At 40.4% G+C, this 16,992-nt stretch overlaps 2 protein-coding genes across 3 annotated transcripts in view; one reads left to right on the forward strand and one right to left on the reverse strand.

Annotated features, from left to right (window-relative positions):
- TMCC1 (transmembrane and coiled-coil domain family 1) overlaps nucleotides 1-16,992 on the forward strand; it is a 78,777-nt gene that overhangs the window by 1,690 nt on the left and 60,095 nt on the right. The window lies entirely within an intron of this gene.
- On the reverse strand, nucleotides 2,122-4,855 carry TRH (thyrotropin releasing hormone). Its single transcript, XM_057383134.1, has 2 exons — nucleotides 4,561-4,855; nucleotides 2,122-3,692 (listed from the first exon to the last, which is right to left on the reverse strand). Exons 1-2 carry the CDS (start codon nucleotides 4,751-4,753, stop codon nucleotides 3,115-3,117), a joined length of 771 nt encoding a protein of 256 aa, XP_057239117.1. The 5' UTR covers nucleotides 4,754-4,855; the 3' UTR covers nucleotides 2,122-3,114.

Raw genomic sequence — 16,992 nt, forward strand, 5'->3', positions numbered from 1 at the left:
ACTTCAGCTGTGGTGATGATGTTTTCAAACTTTCTTCAACTAATGAGTTAYTATAAGTAGTAATAAAGGTGTTTGTTAGGGCCACACGTCCCTTGGAAACACTCAGCCCATGCTMATTACAGTGTGCCAGCAAAGAGATCAAGGCTCATAGGTGTGTGGGAGTGGGCATAGAACAGTAATGGTGAGAAGCATTGAAAATAGTTTCAGGAAATGTTAATTATACAGCTGGTTTATATTGACTTTCTCCTCACATTAAAAACAAAGATCATTTTGAAGACACTTGGAAAATCTGTGCTTTAGGAATCAAACTCCCTTATGTCTCAGTAACTGGTAATACCCAGAAATATAAAACTGCAGTGGAATCAACCAAGAACTCATTTGTATGAGGTTGTTTTAATCTCCATTAAAGCTGGAAATAAGATTTTGCATGACTGTGCTGCCACRTTAGGGCCATTGCAAAGCTTGGTTCTGTGGGTTTAATTTGGATTGTGCAGAGGAAATTTTTCRACTGACTTCCATGACTTTTGGACCAAGTCTGTTGTTGGTTTGTTCTCATTCCTGAAAAGCCCCAGAGACAGATAGTGCACTCCCTCAGGGAACTGTACAACAGCAAAGCCTGGTTCTGCAGTTGTCACAGTGTGGGTGACAGAGCAAACCTTGTTACATATGGATGTTTGCATGGATATTAAATTCTCTTAAATTCTAATAAGAAATTACTTTGAGGGGAAGGTATACATTTAAAATAAGATGATGAGAGGSACGTGCAATTAACAAATTCTTACCTTACAACTAAAGAGTATATATCTATGTTCATATTGCTAAAAGATTGCACTGTATTTACTAGCTGGCTATTTTCTGGTTAGCCGAACTCCAGAGCCAAAAAGCTTTTAGGGTGTAGATAGATCTGACAAATACCTAACTTTGAACTTSTGTGTGCTTCATAGTCACGAAGCTGTTAAATCCCCAGTGGCAGTCAGTTCTCTGAGAATGATGTCTGTAGGCAAGTGTACTTGACTCTTAGTATGTCTGCAACAAGACAGATAAGAGGAAGAAATCAATAAATAGAGATGAAATTTTCATACAGATACTGGAAGAAAATGTCATTTTGATCAAAACAAAAATCTGGAYAATTTGAAATACTGGATTGAGTTACTTTAAAAAAAAATAAGYTACTGTAAGTAAGTTACTTTAAAAAAGAGGACTTTTGAAATATGTCACCCATGTTTACCTAGTTGGTAATCTTTTTCTTTTGTGTTTTTTACTTATTTTGAAGATTTTGTAGCGAGTGGTGTTCYCCAAGGTTTAAGAAGCATTCATTCATCACTGAAAATGGTGTATGAAATGGTATTCTTTGAGAAATCATTTCTTCCCTGATAAAATGAAAATGAAATGTTTTAAAAGGCAAAATATGCAGAAAGTGTGCAGAAGGAAGTTGACGTATATGGAATGTCCCCAGCTATCTTCTCTCAGGATTTCTTCAGCACTTGTTTATTAGAAATCCCCTGTCAACAGAAGAGGTCTTTTCATTGTCACATGCTAAACAGCTTATTGTCTTCAAAGTTAGAAATTTTTTTATAGGTTTTGTTAAGTGATGATCAGCCTGGGACCATCTAACTTCAGTGAAACKCCTGAGATGATAAATTATTTTTCTTCAGGGTAGCTAAACCATATGGCAAAGCTGACTTCTGTAACTGAGGAGGAGCTCCAAGTAAGCTAATATGTCTCAATGGTATTGACGRTGAATACTGATGGAAAATATACTCATTTGTTCATAAAAATTACATTCTAGCAAAATGTTGATGTGCTGTAACCTCTTTGCATGTACAAGAGGTGATGTAAATAACTCAGTGCACTCAGTAACTGCATATCAATTGCAAAAATCAGTAGATCTATTGTTTAGAGCCACAAACAGGAAATCAGCTTCTCATCAAGTTCCCTGTGAACTGAGTGACAAAATTGCTGTGAATTTAGCCCAGATGCATAATTTTGTGTGTCATACAGGTAGAAGATTTATAAAGGGAGTCTATTATCATTCTGCTTCAGCAGCAAAACAGTTTTAAGTACAAGTATATGCTGACCACCAACAYACAAGGAGATTGTACATAGAAAAATACCCTTTGATGTTAATTTACTTAGCTTGAGTTGGTTGTCTGTTTTTCACACTATTGCAGCAYGTTTGCACAACCAATAAGGACACCAGAGTTGACTATTCATGTTTACTGAATAATTCATACCAAATAAACACTTTCAGGAGTCTGACCAAAGAAAGGAAAAGCATTCCTWTGAGAGGAGAGAAATCAGAAATCCTCACTGGAAGGAAGGGATCTCTTCTTGCTTCATTATTAAGTGTCTGAGGAGAAGACATGATTTCAAGTGGTATGACTGAAGTGTGGACACACCRTGGTGGGAGTTCTGGTGAGGGCTGTACAGACTCATGGGAGTCACAACTTGTGGTTGAGATGCTCAGGGATGCATTCATCCTTAGACCYTTYGCACYGTGTAGTCTTTTAGGTGAAAAGGGTTTTCCTATGCCCATTCCAAGTCAAACTATGAAGTCAATCATCTATTTTGTTTCAGCTGAAATTGTTCCTGTCTCTCTGTTGTGCTTACTGGCTGGACAGATTTTAGTGTACAAGGACACAAGTCTCCAGAATGTTATAATTTAGCACTGAAAACCTGCTTTATTTCATTTAGAAACAATGGGCATATGTTGTTCTTTTTTCTCCCTCGCTATTTATTTACTGATTTCACTTGTGTGAGAGGAGACCATACAATTATTCTACTTCAGTAGCATCAGAACAGAAGTTTAAGACCCCGTTTTAGTCATTTAGGAGCACATAGTTGGATTATTCTGGGGTTTGGGCTCCTAAGGAAATACGCACTGTTACTAAAGTGGGGGAGTTGAAGATTCTCAGTATTTGGCTTTTCATTCAGATGGGTCCTTTAGTTCCTTTGCTTTAAGCGTGTGACAAAGCCATTAACCTGCGTGGGAATATTAATACACTGAAAGGTAGGTGCAGAGGTCAGCAACAGGAAGCCGAAAGGGTGTGAACAGAATGTTTCAGTGAACTGGCAGTTTACTTCACCAAATACAAATGCTATACAATTATTTTCTCACTCCTCTGTTTCACTCTCCCATGCTGATCTCTTTCCTGGGTGCTGACGTTTTTCTTCTACCCTGTCTCTGGTTACATCTTCTACGAAATCAAGCAACAAGCTGCCTTTGCGACAGGTAAATGACCCCTGAAAGTTGCAGGGGCCTGTGTCAKCTGAGCTCTCAGAATTCCAGTGCCTTTTTCCAGGATGCTGGCGTTTCTCACCATATAGGTCTACCTCATAATTCCAGCCTCTTTTRCTAGGATAGTGGTGCTTGTACATCACGTATCTTCTGCCTGGGTATTCTCTTTTGGATAACTCATTCATGTAGGTTAGCTGTGCCTTAGGGCTGTCAGCAAACTGATCCAACAGTGACTTTTGGCCAAGAGACTGTTGCCTTTTCAGCTCCAGATAGACATCAAGATCATCTTCTATCTCTCTTTTTCCTGGATGCTGCCTCTTCTGAATGTTTCCATAAGATGTGTCTTTCTCAACATCTCTGTTTCCAGGACGCTGTCTCTTCTCCAGGTTACTTAGGTACTTCTTCCCACGATGTTGTCTTTTGGAAAGCCATTCTAGCTGAGGGGCATTTGATTCTGTTCAAGAAAAAGAATAATGTTAATGAGACCACATAATCCTCACTAAGGAACTTGAAACAGGAATTTGTGGATGAGGTTCCTAATCTGTTGCTCTTTGAAAGCCAACTCAGTATGTCCACTTACCAGTCATCACACTGTTAGCATTTCTTACTCATTCTTAAGCTCTTTTTAATATTTCAGGTCTTGGATCAACGCGACCAATTCTGAGCATTCATGTGAAGAGGGAGGATGGCTTTTTCTGYGGGCACTTGGGGCCCGTTTGTCCTCCACTCTGGAAGGGCCCTGTGCTGCTTGATGCTGGCAGATACCTATGTGCTGTTTCTTGCAATCCCTGAATYGGATCTTCCACTGCTGAGTAGTGGTAACAGAGCATCTACAAACTGGGAGGCGCAGACACTGGAGCAGCCTCTAGCATTCCCTAGCATTCCCTGCCATGGAAAAAGCCCACCTCTGTTGGGGAGTAGGAACCAGTGGGTTGAGGTAGGAGGGGAATGGCAGCACCCCACCTCGAATYTGCATTCGGTACAGGGGCCTCAACTGTGGCATGTCCTTCGTATATCCTCTTTGAGTTTCCCTAGGGAAGCACCTGCCAGACAAGCAAGTTTTCTGTGACAGGCTTCTATGTTTGTATTATGCAGCAGCTGCTGAATGATAGTATAGCCCTTCCTGAGCAAAGAGATCTTAGAGAAGACAGCAYCTTTAAAGAACTCTGTGTCAGCGTATTGCAGCAGCCCTCTTATCCTTCCCCTCCCCTTAGTTCCAGTGCTAGGTATAAACATTAGAGCCTGGAAATGATACCTTGGCTCTAATGAGCACGGCCAAGCGCTATGCCATCACCAAATGGTGTCCCCAATGGGATACATACCTTTATTAATCTCTTCTTTCTTYTCAACCTTCTTGAGGACTGACTGAAGAATGAGGCTTTCAGATCTCTGAGGGATGTCGTCCAGGGCACTTGTTTCCACATTCTCCCTCTCCTCTGGAAGATGTCCCCCATTGAAGCAAACACCACACAAAGGCAAGCAGAGGAGTAGCAGTGGCAGCTGGATGGATGGCATTGTGGGACAGGGGTTTCTGCAACTTCCATTGGGAGAGACAACAAGAGGGGAGGAGGATGGAGCAAGCAAATACAGCAATAACAGCAGTATTTCCAGACACTGAAAAACAAATACGACACTGCTGCAGGCATTTAAGTCTCTTTAGGGTCTTTCCTCATTTCGGTTACTAACCTCTCTGTTTGTTTTTTATCCTCCAAAGAATCTAAATTCTTCATAATTAAAACCAGGCAGTTGTTCATTTTTCTGRCATAAAAAATATGATATGAGCTTCCTAAGGTATAGGTGATTCTGAAAAATAGTGATTTTGCTTTGCCTTCTGCCAAGAGGCAAACCTAATTTCCCCCTTAAACTCTGTACCCACAAGGTACAGACACTTACACCTGCTATCTCCAACATGTAACTCCCATTGCTAAGGGTTCATTTAAAAATGATCCTGGGATTAGCAGCACTTCCATTCCACCTTTAGTTAAAACCAAACTTTAATAATCCACAAGTTTTTTACCATCTTTTTCTGTACATTTAAAGTAGCCATGTGCCTGGATATTTATCAGGATGAGAAGACAGTTACGCTCTGTGTGACAGGGAGATTTCCTGTATGAAAAGAAATGAGGGAAGTACCTCATGTTATTCAGAAACATAATAATAAAAATTAGATTCTCTATTACCTTTTGCCCAATTTACAAGGGATTTTCTATTTCTTCTAGCTAGCACTGAATTCCTAACACATTTAGGGATTTATTTTGCAGTAAACAGAGTTCCTCCAGTGGAATAGAATACATTTTAAATACTGTTAAAGCAGTCACTTAYCTTAATTATATCTTCAGAACATAAAAGAAATGCACAATTTTATGAAATCTTACAAATTTTTAAATAGAGAATGAGTTTATTACTTTTTTTATCGGCAGGTTTTTATCAGTTCTGATTCATTCCTTGGGTAACAGCCCTAAGAACATCACCTAGGCTATTTGACTCAGAGCAATCTTTAGACAGAAAGGTAGAATGTGCTAAAAAATTGTTTGGTAAATTACCTGATTTGTAGTTTCAGATTTTTGCCTGATGCATCTGCCAACTCCTTTAAAGTTGTTAGCACATCTGAGCTTCAAAGTTGCCCTTTTGCTGCCACAGGCACACGGAGTGTCCAACAGAACCGTTGCTTGTGCTCTTTGGCTGGCTCAYGTCTCTCTACTTATACCGTGCTGCCTCTGGAGCCTTTATGCAAATAGCTCTGAGCTAATCTAGGGGATATGATGTGTTCTTTGGTTGGTTGGTTGGTTGGTTTTTTTTTTTAACTGCTCTCAGCTGCATTTTTAATGCATTTTAAGATTCACCTAGTTAACTGCTGGCATCCATATATCCATGCTTGACTCCCAGAAATGGTTATTTTCCCATTCTCTAAAGAGACGATATTGTATTTTATGTGACTCAGCGTAAAGAAAAGGAGGTTTTCTCTGCTTAACAAAGCTAAGCTTATTTGTCCTCTATTAAGCAACAGTTTTTAGATAGAGAGGTAGGTAATTAATTAGACTAAGGAAGAAAGACAATGGCAGAAATGTAATAGATTATATTTAAGTAAGTGTATACCATGGGTTCTTATTGTGAATGACACTATACAGTTCACAATTACTTTTTTTTTTTTTTTGCATAGGCTTCCACAAAAAGTATTTCAGAATTTGGAGTGTATAGCATTAAATATTAAAACATGTTTATGTTGCTGCTATGTGTTCCAAAAGAATACTATTGTAACAAGAAATCAGATTCCCGGTCTTTAACCCGTTTGTCTATTTARGATATTGCTCCACAAAGTGCTGCTCTTCCAGGAGGCACAGCTGCTTGGCATTTCCTAGGTGTAGGAACTCCTTAAGGTCTCTCAGGTTAGACTTTAAACAATTACTGTATTGCCCTATAAATGAAAGTGGGTGTTGATGAATGGGAAGCTGCCTGGTTTCATTCCCATTAAAATCTGCTTCTTGACCCTTTTGAGCTTACCTTTCAACAACTGGGTTGAAATCCTGTGWTACAATTATATCCCCATGCAAAACTCCTCAGCAAGTTTATATTCGTGGCTATAAAATTACTTTCACAGTGCAATGCCTGGAACTTCCAGCCTGGCCAGCTTTGCCTCTTTGCTCAGACTTATTTTTATCTTACTTTGGACTCATTTAGTAGAGTTTTAATGCTTTGTTTTAAGGAAGAAAGTTAAAATAAAGCACCTCAAAGAGTTGGAGTTTTTAAATGAAAAAKRGCCTTTTTCTGTTTCACAGGTCTGTTTCAACTCTGTCTTTTTAATATTACATCCTTCCTTTTAGAGTTCTGTTTTGCTTTTTTCCAGCCACATTTTTTTCAGTTTTATTTTCCCTACAGGTAATTTTTCTATTTAAAAGACTTCTGGAGATTTATTTTGTAACTATAAATGTTCTTTCCTCCCCCTCACTCCACAGTTACTCGTGACACTGAGATGAATTCATGGGTAGGAGGGAGAGTTTGTTTTCTCAGACTCCAGAGTCTTCCAAGCTTGTCACAAATGCGCKGACACCCCAGTCTTGCCCAGAACTTGGCTCACATAGGGTTCAGCTCCCAGTCCACATGTTAGTCTGTGGYAGGTTCTACAATTGCACAGAGATGTTGAATGACCACATTTCACACCTAAATACAGCATTTCAGCACCACTGTCATCCTCAGCTTCTTTGTTCAACTGCTGTATGATGTTGACACTCATGTTTTGTGTAGTTAGACATCTGTGACRTCCTGGAGTCAGGCAGAAAGTTCTCCTTGCCTCATTTTTGCATTTTCACATCTTATTTTGACTGCCTTGCTCTTGTCACTATCAGAAAGAAGTAACTGAAGTACATTGCTCATTTTTAGTATGGCCATCCCTCTAGGAATCCTGAAATACAGAATTTGTTATGTGAAGTGCTTTTCTTGAACTATAGGAATAAAAAATATTCTTGTTTGGAATTAATGAGTCATTGCATTTGATACAAGTTTCACTAGGAGATGCTGAATTTTTAAGTGGCTTGYCCTTTGTCACAGATCCGTAGTTTTAGAGTCAGGAAGTGACACCAGAATCTATTCACTTGGCATTCCTGTATTGAAAACAGGTTTGATTTTTGGTATTACCTCACAAGACATACATCTTTCTTATTTAAAAGGTTACCTACATGAATTACTTCTGTGTGCAAGACTGAGAGAAATGCTTCAACTGACTACTTAGAGCATCCCATTAATTTTTATTAAGTGTACATTGTCACTAGAACTGTAGTTTCCATCGTCTCATCTCTTGAAATAACTTTTTCCTCTTGGATATTTCCTGAATTGTATTTCTTGCAATGGCTGCAAATCTGAGCTATTCTGTCTGAACAGCTTTCCCATTCATTTTCACTGGCTGTGAATATAAAATCTAACAAGGGAAACAGAGGTAACTCGTCTACCATGTTCCATTTCTTCCAGCACCAACTTGCTGTTGCTTAGTGCAAGTGTCTATAGTGGTAAACACTTGTTTGTGATGAGAATTCTGAGGCCTTTTGGGAACAGCTTTAATTAGAGCCAGGTGAAGAAATTGGCCTGGAGACTCTGGTTAAATTATTGGAAGCTCTGCTGGAGATGCTGAATGACACTTGAGGTCTGACCTCAACATGATAAGGACAGGTACAAATCCCTTCTGAAGGCWGAACCTTCAACTGACACCCTTCTCAAAAATTCCAGCAATGGCAATACCTTCTGCTCTGACTGTAAGTCCCAGAGTTTATATTTTTGCAAATGTAGAAATGKGGAAGCTTAATTTTTTGAATTCACTGAAACTAATAGAAAACCCTTTGAGGAAACTTAATACAGGGAGAGATTAGGCCTTCTGCGTTAAATAATGAGTAGGATGAGTATTGAATGAGATGAGAACATTTATTTCTTTGTGAGGAAGCTCTTAATAGAATTACTGAGTAAATTCCACATGGAACACATACACAACTCCCTGTACCAATTTCAATCCAAAAAGGGAACCATTACATTAGAAGGAAGGGGCAGTATCCCACATAGCATTAAAACTGTTGCCAAAAGGTGTATAAATTACATGTTGCTTTTCTCGGCTAAATAGTTTTATTGTTCCATGAGGAAGCAAAACCAAAGCATTATGACATTAATGCCACATATTGGTTTACTGACAGATTTTTCAATATTAAACAGCGTATTATGAAGCCAAAACTTGACAGGCTTAATTGTATACTTTAGAGTCAGACTAACTCACAGTTTGTTCCTTCTGGGATGGTGACAGTTTGGAATTAAAGATCTCAATAGATTCACTGCAGTGGTTTTTTATTTTGTAATTATCTCTGCGATGTTTATGCAGGGTCATTTCYGTAGTTTTCTTGTCAAGAGAGCCCTGTGATTTGGGAAGAAACTGGCTATCTTCAGAAAGAGTATCACTGTACTCTGTTTCTTGTTTCAGGCACAGTCCAGGATCTTTCGAACTACATAATGTCACTTAATGAACTAAGCAAGACTCTATGCTCCAAGCACGAAAAAAACCTCCAGCTGCCCAGCCTGTTGATTTTCACAATTGCAAATGACAGCACTCAAGAGATTCTTGTGCACTTCCAACAGGGAAKCAGTCATTGGATGAAGCAAATTTACAGCTCAGTTCACCTTGCCAAAMTACTGGTTTTGAGCTGGAGCAAGTTTCATGGTGTTGTAAGAATGCATTTAGGGAAATTTGATTTGGGATGATAGAAAGCATCCAGCTTACTTTTCAGAAGCTAATCTGATTCACACTGGCAGCTAAATCGCAAAGTCAGTTGAGTGGTTGTAGATAGAAGGTCACTACTTCCACAGCAATTGAAGAAGTGATACACTAAAGCGTTTGCTCTGTTCTGGTCCCTTACACTCCCTCCTAACACACACTAATGCAGCTTTTAAAATCAAAGAAGTTTATGTCTTATTGTTGCTTTCAATTGTTGTAAAAGACAGCTGTTCACTTGCATAAGTTCCTCTGTAGAGTGACCTCAATAGTGGCTTTAAGGGTGCTGTACATGTGTGATTTACCCTTCTCTATGCTGATCTGCTAAGAAAGGGAAACGGGCCCATGGCAGGACCACCACAACAAGGCAGTCGTGTTTGTGCTTACCTATGCACAACAGCCAACAACAGCTCTTCTGCTGGAGGAGCATCTTGGAATCACATTTAGAGAGGAATTTTGAACAGCAATCTGGTGTAACTAGCAAAGTTAACTTCTGGTACCAGTCATTCAGCTGGTCTGGTTGAAATAGAAAATAATTCAGGTTTGCTCCTTCCCCTCAGTTGTTTTTCTGTGCCCGTGAGGTAGAATGTATGTTATGCTGGATTTTACTAATGAACTGTTCCTGTCTTTTTTTCTAGTACCTTTATTTTTCTTAATAGTTACRAAGTTATTTGATCTGCTCATTTTGTGAGGGCTTAAATTGCTGTATGGAATGCCCTATTGCCTAAAATGGCACCAAATCGGGAGAGCAGACTCTGGCAGGGGACACTTTGTGCCAGGCAGGCTGCCTGGGATTAGAWTGAGCTCTGTCCCAGCCTGCCCCAGTACAGCAGTGCTTACAGAGGAGCTCGCAACTCTATGGGAAGAGGGCTCTGAGTCAGCATCTCCTTTTCCTGCTTTGAATAAAGAAGCCAGTTTTGCCAGTCAAGCCAGATGCAATGTGCTCACTCTGTAGCAAARGTGCAAGGTTATTGTCCTTTTCAGCCTTAGGTTATTAGCCTTTTCAGCTACAGACCATATAATTACAAGGTTAGTGGTCTATAGTAGTAGAGAGTTTGGTGACCTTATGCGATAAAACAGTATGTGATTGCACACTAGATCATGATTTATTGGACTTCTGCTTCAGAATGTGGACTCCATAGTGTTACAGTCCTGACCTTCCTACTTAATTTAGCAGACAGCATGTTCTGCTTCCACTAAATTCTGCTGTTGAGAGTTATCAGCTGTCTGACAGATTGACAACACAAAAAATTAAAATCAATGTAATGACCATGAATTTACAGTTAAGTGATGATATTTTCAAAGGGTTATCTTTCCCATTTAGAAACAAAGGAAGTAGCCAGATTTGCTCAAGTAGTTGTTGTCTTGGTMACTTTTGTCCTTTGAATATCTGACAACAAATGTAACGATGGCAGCCTCTGGGTACCTGGTACTGTCCTTTTTTTCTGCCTATGAGAGCAGAAGCAGGGCCCTGCTAYAGCCGTGAATCAACATCAGCCCTTGAAATTGCATAGATGTAGAATAARCCTATGACTGTAGCAGAATTTACGTGCTATCTCCTGGAAACCCAAGGAAAAGGATTAAGTTAAATGAGTGGAATTGTGTCATCTTACTTGATATCACCTGARGTCGCTAAAAAGTCTTGTTTTTTTAATGTTTACCTGCTTCAGAAAACTTATTAATGTCCTTGATTAGATTCATGCTTCAAAGACACTGAGATAAACAAATTACTCAGGAAGTGACTGCCTGTTACATTTGCTGGAATATTTGGGGGAGGGGAGGGGAAAGGATCAAATGAAGTTGATGCTAAGTCTCAAAGGAAAATTTCTTTATAGTGGTGCTCAAAAAATTACTTTTAAGAAGCTTTGAAGACCCTGGAAGATGTTTCCTCTCAAAGGAATGTATTTTAAGYATCTTCAGTGGATGCTGCAGTAGTTGGTGAATCCTCTGTTTTAAACTGGTACCAGCAATGTTTTGTAGCCAAGCAGAATCAAATTTGTCCCTGTCAAATCTCCCTTGATTTCATGTTCAAGACTGAATCATGGCTGCGAATGAGGCAATAATTCAATGGGGTTGTATTGTTGAATTTACTTTTTCAAAGAAATTAAGATAAAGGTTAGGTAGAATGAAGCTGGAAGTATGGGGGGGGGGATGTTATTTGTTTGTTTGTTTGTTTGTTTTCTGATTTATGAATAGGAAATAGTCTATTAATTGCTTCTGGTCCAGTCTAGGAAAATTTTTTAATCTTGTAGGCAATGGCAACTCCTCTGCAGAGTGGCATTTCTTCTCAGGATTTGGGCCATGGCAGCTGTGGCAGATGACAGGGCTAAGGAAATAGTTCTGCTGAGGAATCCATTCTGTGCCAGTGGCTCGGGGTGGGGCAGCTGCAGGGGTGGGGCAGCTGCAGGTTGAGCTCTGGGGGTGAGGGACCCTCCACTGCTGAGCCTGTCACAGCAAAGGGACGGGCACTTGTCCAGGCAGCGGGGACATGGCAGGGGCTGAGCACCCTCCSAGACCTTCCCTTGCTTAGGCTGGCAGGGTGTAATAGCCCAGTGGTTCTTTTGTCCTTCCTCTGAGGCACCAGCTTAAGCTGTTATTGGTTATTTAGTTTCTGCACTAAGATGAAATTATTTTAAAGATCGGGATGTCTGAGACTCTGCCATGGGAAACCTGGGATTGAATCAGTAAGGAAACCAGGTCTGCCTGCGTGASTTTGGGGGTAGCAGCTGTGTAGAAGCCTTGGCCCCAGCTCAGGTTGTGCAAGTGTGAATGCTAGAGCAGTTCCTGGATGCTCAGACAGGGAAGTTTCCTTAGCACTGCTCAGAGGGTTGTACCTGCAGGTGCTGCTGTGCTGTTCAGAGCCCAATGAASCATAGGGGAGCTATAGCCATCCTATTATCTTTAACTGGTATAAAGTATTATTGTCCTTATGCTATTGAATTTTCAGTATCCAAATGAAGATGGAAATTTTCTAACCAGATATGCTGTCTCCAGGGTCCTTGCAGATGCTTCTAATTAAAATCACTGTGCCTGAACAACCTCATCTTAATTCAGTGGCAATTATTCTGGTGCTCAGGAGTGTAAGAGCTTAGACTTGACTTGTTCAAACTCATATTTTTCTTATTCCAGTAAACCTAAACCCTGTAGCCTATTTAGCAACAGGGACAGAGCACAAATAACAGTTTTTGTTTTTAAAGAGACTTACGTATCCAACTAAGGAAAAACAATCAATGGCAATTTAGATGCTTATGTCTGAACAAGATGTCTTTAAGTCTCATATCTTATATGAGACTTGAAAACAAGAACACTCTGGCTTCCTAATTTAGCTGCTAAAGAGCAAAGAAAGAAGTTTGAGTTGTTTGGCCACGTATATGCTTTTACCAGGGTTCTTCAGCAGGGGACCATTTTTCCTCTGGGCATCTGTCACAGTAAACAAACTGCCTTTAAAGGAGTAGGAAATCTGGGGAGAAAATGAAGATACTCAATTGGTGACCTTGTAATTAAACAGCAGTTGGTGATAATTTTCAGATTTTTTTCTTGGTTCAAAGAACTCACTAGTTTTAGAAAGAATTGCTGGTGCAAGGCTTAGAGCATAATCATGCAGCAGGAGGTACTGAGAGTAGAATTGGGGCAGCTGGTTTTAGACCAGTGTCATCTGTGTCATGTTGAACCATAACAGATACCTGTTTAACCATAAACAGATCTAATTGCATGTAATCATTGAAAAGACAGTTTCATTCCTCTTTCTTCCTATCCACACCACTCCATATTCTTGTTTGCATAAATTGTAGAGACTGCTCAGCCCCTGTTGATTTAATTCAGCATAYTGATCAGATGGATCAAGAAGGGTTAGAATTTGGCACAGGGCTAAATATTCTCATGACAAAGACTGAAATGATACTATGCTTTGATCCTGCTTCTCAGTGCAAGGATTGCAACAAATTGTGTTGAGGATCTCTGCTTGTTTTGTCAAGAGCAGGGGCTGGCRTTATCTGCCTATTTAGAAAGATCTGAATAAACCATATGTATTAGTATTGGGAATTTAAAATCCTCTTGGACGTGCTACTTACCTGAGCCACAAAAGGGGAGCTGTCAAATTGCTCTCATAATTATCAAAAAGTTAGATCTTGTATGGAAATAGGAGCCAGAGTGATTAGGAATTGATTTGCAAAGCAGCAAAGATTACAAACTTATTTGTTTTCTCACACCTGCTCTCCACCTCAGCAGTACAACAAAGCAAGGCATAGTTAATGCACTTCTTCCTTAACTGGATAATGCACTCAAGGGAATATGATCAGCTGAGGCTTTGGAGATCACACCACCATTTGCCCAATTATACCTAATGACAACACATTGTTCCAGCAAAATGCATCTATTCTTTGATAGGTTACAGTCCCTTTCAGCATTTTGCCTRTTGATCCAGTAGTACCTCAGACAGAACAAACTTCTTCATTGGCAAGTCATGTTTGGGAACCAGAAAAATCTTGTATGTCACATTCTTAACATGTGAGAGGAGAAGCTTCTTGTATGGAGCATGACAAATTTTTGTAAAACAAAAATGTGATTTTTGTAAAACAAAGCAATAAACCAAATATCTGTATGGTTTGGGCTACAYAGATAATTCATGTTCTGTGATCTCTATTTTTTGTGTACTTTCTGCTTTGATTTAATAAAGAATCTTTTAACTATGTCTGCATTACATAAAACGTAGAAAAAATGATTATTTTAATCTTGTACTCCAAGTAGGTATATGCTCACTTCGTTACAGAAAATGAGATATTTGCTCAGCAAAGCCGCAGCATCATGAAGCTCAAGGCATAATGGCTTCTTTTTCTTTTGTGGAAATGGAAGGGCTTGAATACATCTGGTGAGATGATGTATCCCTAATGAAAACATTTTTGTGTCTGCTRTGAGTGTTCATGACTACAAGTACGGGCTGATGAGTAAGGGCAGGCTTGGATTCTGATTGCTCTCACAAATTGTCTCTCTAGTTATTTTTTTAGTAGTTGTAAACTGAAATGAAAGAAATGTATTTTTCAAATGCATAACCATTTTAACTTCACACTTGTCATGCTATCTCAYTACCATCATTCAGCACTTTCCATTTGGATTACTGCTGTGGTCTCCAGACCTTTGCCTAAATGAAAAAAGGATTCTTGCCCTTTCCAAAAGTAATCCTGATTTTTGCCGAACTCGTAACTTCCCTGTAGTTGCATGGCTGACGGAACAGTTTCAGTATTGGCCAGCAYGCTACTTCTGTTTCACTAAGTCACCCCCAGAACCTGCTGTGGAATATGAACATTTCTTTGTCAATTGGATGTTGCCCCTCCTATCCCTTGTTCCATCCCTTGTTCTCTCTCCACTGGAGAGTTGGAGCTGGTTCTRTTGACTTGAGTGATTTTATTAGGTCTCTTTTGTTAGATGAACTTCAAGACTCAACATCATACCTTGCTAAATAAGGTATTTCTCAGAGACTGCACTGGTGTGATGGAGATCAGCATCTGGCCTACTGGGACATATAGCTACTCAGAAGGAGCTCTGGTAGCTACTGATTTTGGAGGAGTGAGTAGCAGTTCTGTCTGTGCCAAATGTGCACTAATTCCTAACTACTTCACCTGAAGCAGCYCTGCAGATATGCAACTTGATTAGCCCTTGAAGCTGCACTGCAGTGCAGGCTGGTGTGTGCCAATGTCTCACAAGCCCTGCTGAAGATCTCGTAGGAGCTCTCTGGAGCTCAAAGTAGATTAGTGTCAAACAGCAGTTCCCTTCAATCAGAATCCCTCTTTGCTACTTACATACTGAGCTGAGAGAAAGGAACAATTAAATTGAAGAAGAGTTACTTTTTTAATAATAATTAATTTCCCCCAGCACAAATTGAAATTACAGATTTTCTTGCTGCTTTTGGCGTATCTGTGTTTGCATCTTCTTTTCTTATTTCATAGATAAAACAACAAAAGGTCTGATACATTTCAYAGGATGTCCCTTTAAATAGGTCATCTTACACTACTCAATTTAGTCTTTAAAATTTTCAACCTTATTATTGTTGTTCTTTGTTCCAGCATTTCTCTGGAAGTGCTCTCTGTATGCTGGCCTCCTTCTTGTAAGAAACTCCAATTTTGTTCTTACAAAGGTTYTTACCAGTATATGTAGCTGGGGGCGTATACACGGGCCTTGTACTTCTCTGTGAAGCTGAAAAGCACTGAGCCTCAGAACGCAACTGAGTGCACTGCTCACTGCTTGAATCCATTCTGCCTTCTCYACAGCTTTCATTCTCTGTATGCTTCCTCAAAAAGATGGCAAACCTGGCAGGTTTTACACACCGGAAAACATGAAAACATGKTTTTTTTCTACCATTGTATGAGAACTGGGAGTTTAGTATTCAATGTCACAAAGGAAGAAACTCCTTATGGCACCAAATCATTCATCCCAAGCTGTCTGTGTGAGTATTGATCTTTCGTKCTTAACTAAACCCTGCAATTAATCATTATTATTCTGAGACATGTAATTCCATTGACTGGATCAATAATGCCTTTGATGGCCTCCTACAGTGTTTTCCTGTCGTGCCTCAGGACCTCTGTGTCACCTGCTGTTCTTCATGATCCCCGTGCAATAACCTGCTGTGGTGGTGTGAATGCTGTCAGCTCCTTCCCACTCACTWAGGGCTCAGCCAGGAGGATGGTTTGAGGCCTCAGATGAGAGTGTTTGTAATGTTCCTGTGAACTCCACACTTCTCACATTGAGGTTGGGAGATTTTGCCCCCACATCACAGCAGTCAGGCTAATGCCTTTAGAATTATTGTCATGAACCTCCCTTTGAGCAGAAATATGGATAAATATCCAAGTTCCCCTCTTCATCCAGAGGCTCAGAGTAAACCTGTCAGGGAGCAATGAGTCCAGAGGCTCACTCAGGGATGGAGGAGCAGGAGGTGAACAGCCACAAGGCAAGCATGGCAGGGGCCTCTCAGTGCAGCACCTGAGGGCACAGCTGTGAGCAGGGCAAAGGGCAGGGCTGATGATGGCAGCCATGGGCAACCAGAGCATAAGGGCAGTTTGTGGTGACAGGGTCCAGTGAGGACATCAGTCCTTGGGTCAGGGTCAGCTCTAGTGACAATAACCAGGCTTACCCAGTCAAGCGATTGCCAGGCAGGTCTGGAGAGTCMAGACAGTGCCCTGTGGCTTGCTGGAGCTGGCCACAGCCTCTGGCTATGCTAGTGCCGCTCTGCTGCTGGTGCTCAGGGAGGCCTGGCCATTGGAGGCCTCTTCCCTGCCAGCTGTGCTGTCATGTTCAGCTCCTGGCTCTCCATACTTCATTCAGTAGCCAGCCCTTGCTGTGCCCYTATTTTACCCTTTCTTTCCTTCTCCCATTGTAAAACGTGCAGCTTAGGGATGGGAGCAGTCATATACAGTAGAGGGCCAGTATAAAAGTCCAGCCTCCTGGATATGGATATGAAACAGGTGTTTCAGCCCTAAAGTGAGTATGAGCTGTCCCTGGACGCAGTATGTGCAGTATGCCG

The sequence above is a fragment of the Malurus melanocephalus genome, unplaced genomic scaffold, assembly GCF_030028575.1.
Source record: "Malurus melanocephalus ecotype Western Australia unplaced genomic scaffold, MMel_1.1 scaffold_607, whole genome shotgun sequence".
Classification (NCBI taxonomy): domain Eukaryota; kingdom Metazoa; phylum Chordata; class Aves; order Passeriformes; family Maluridae; genus Malurus; species Malurus melanocephalus.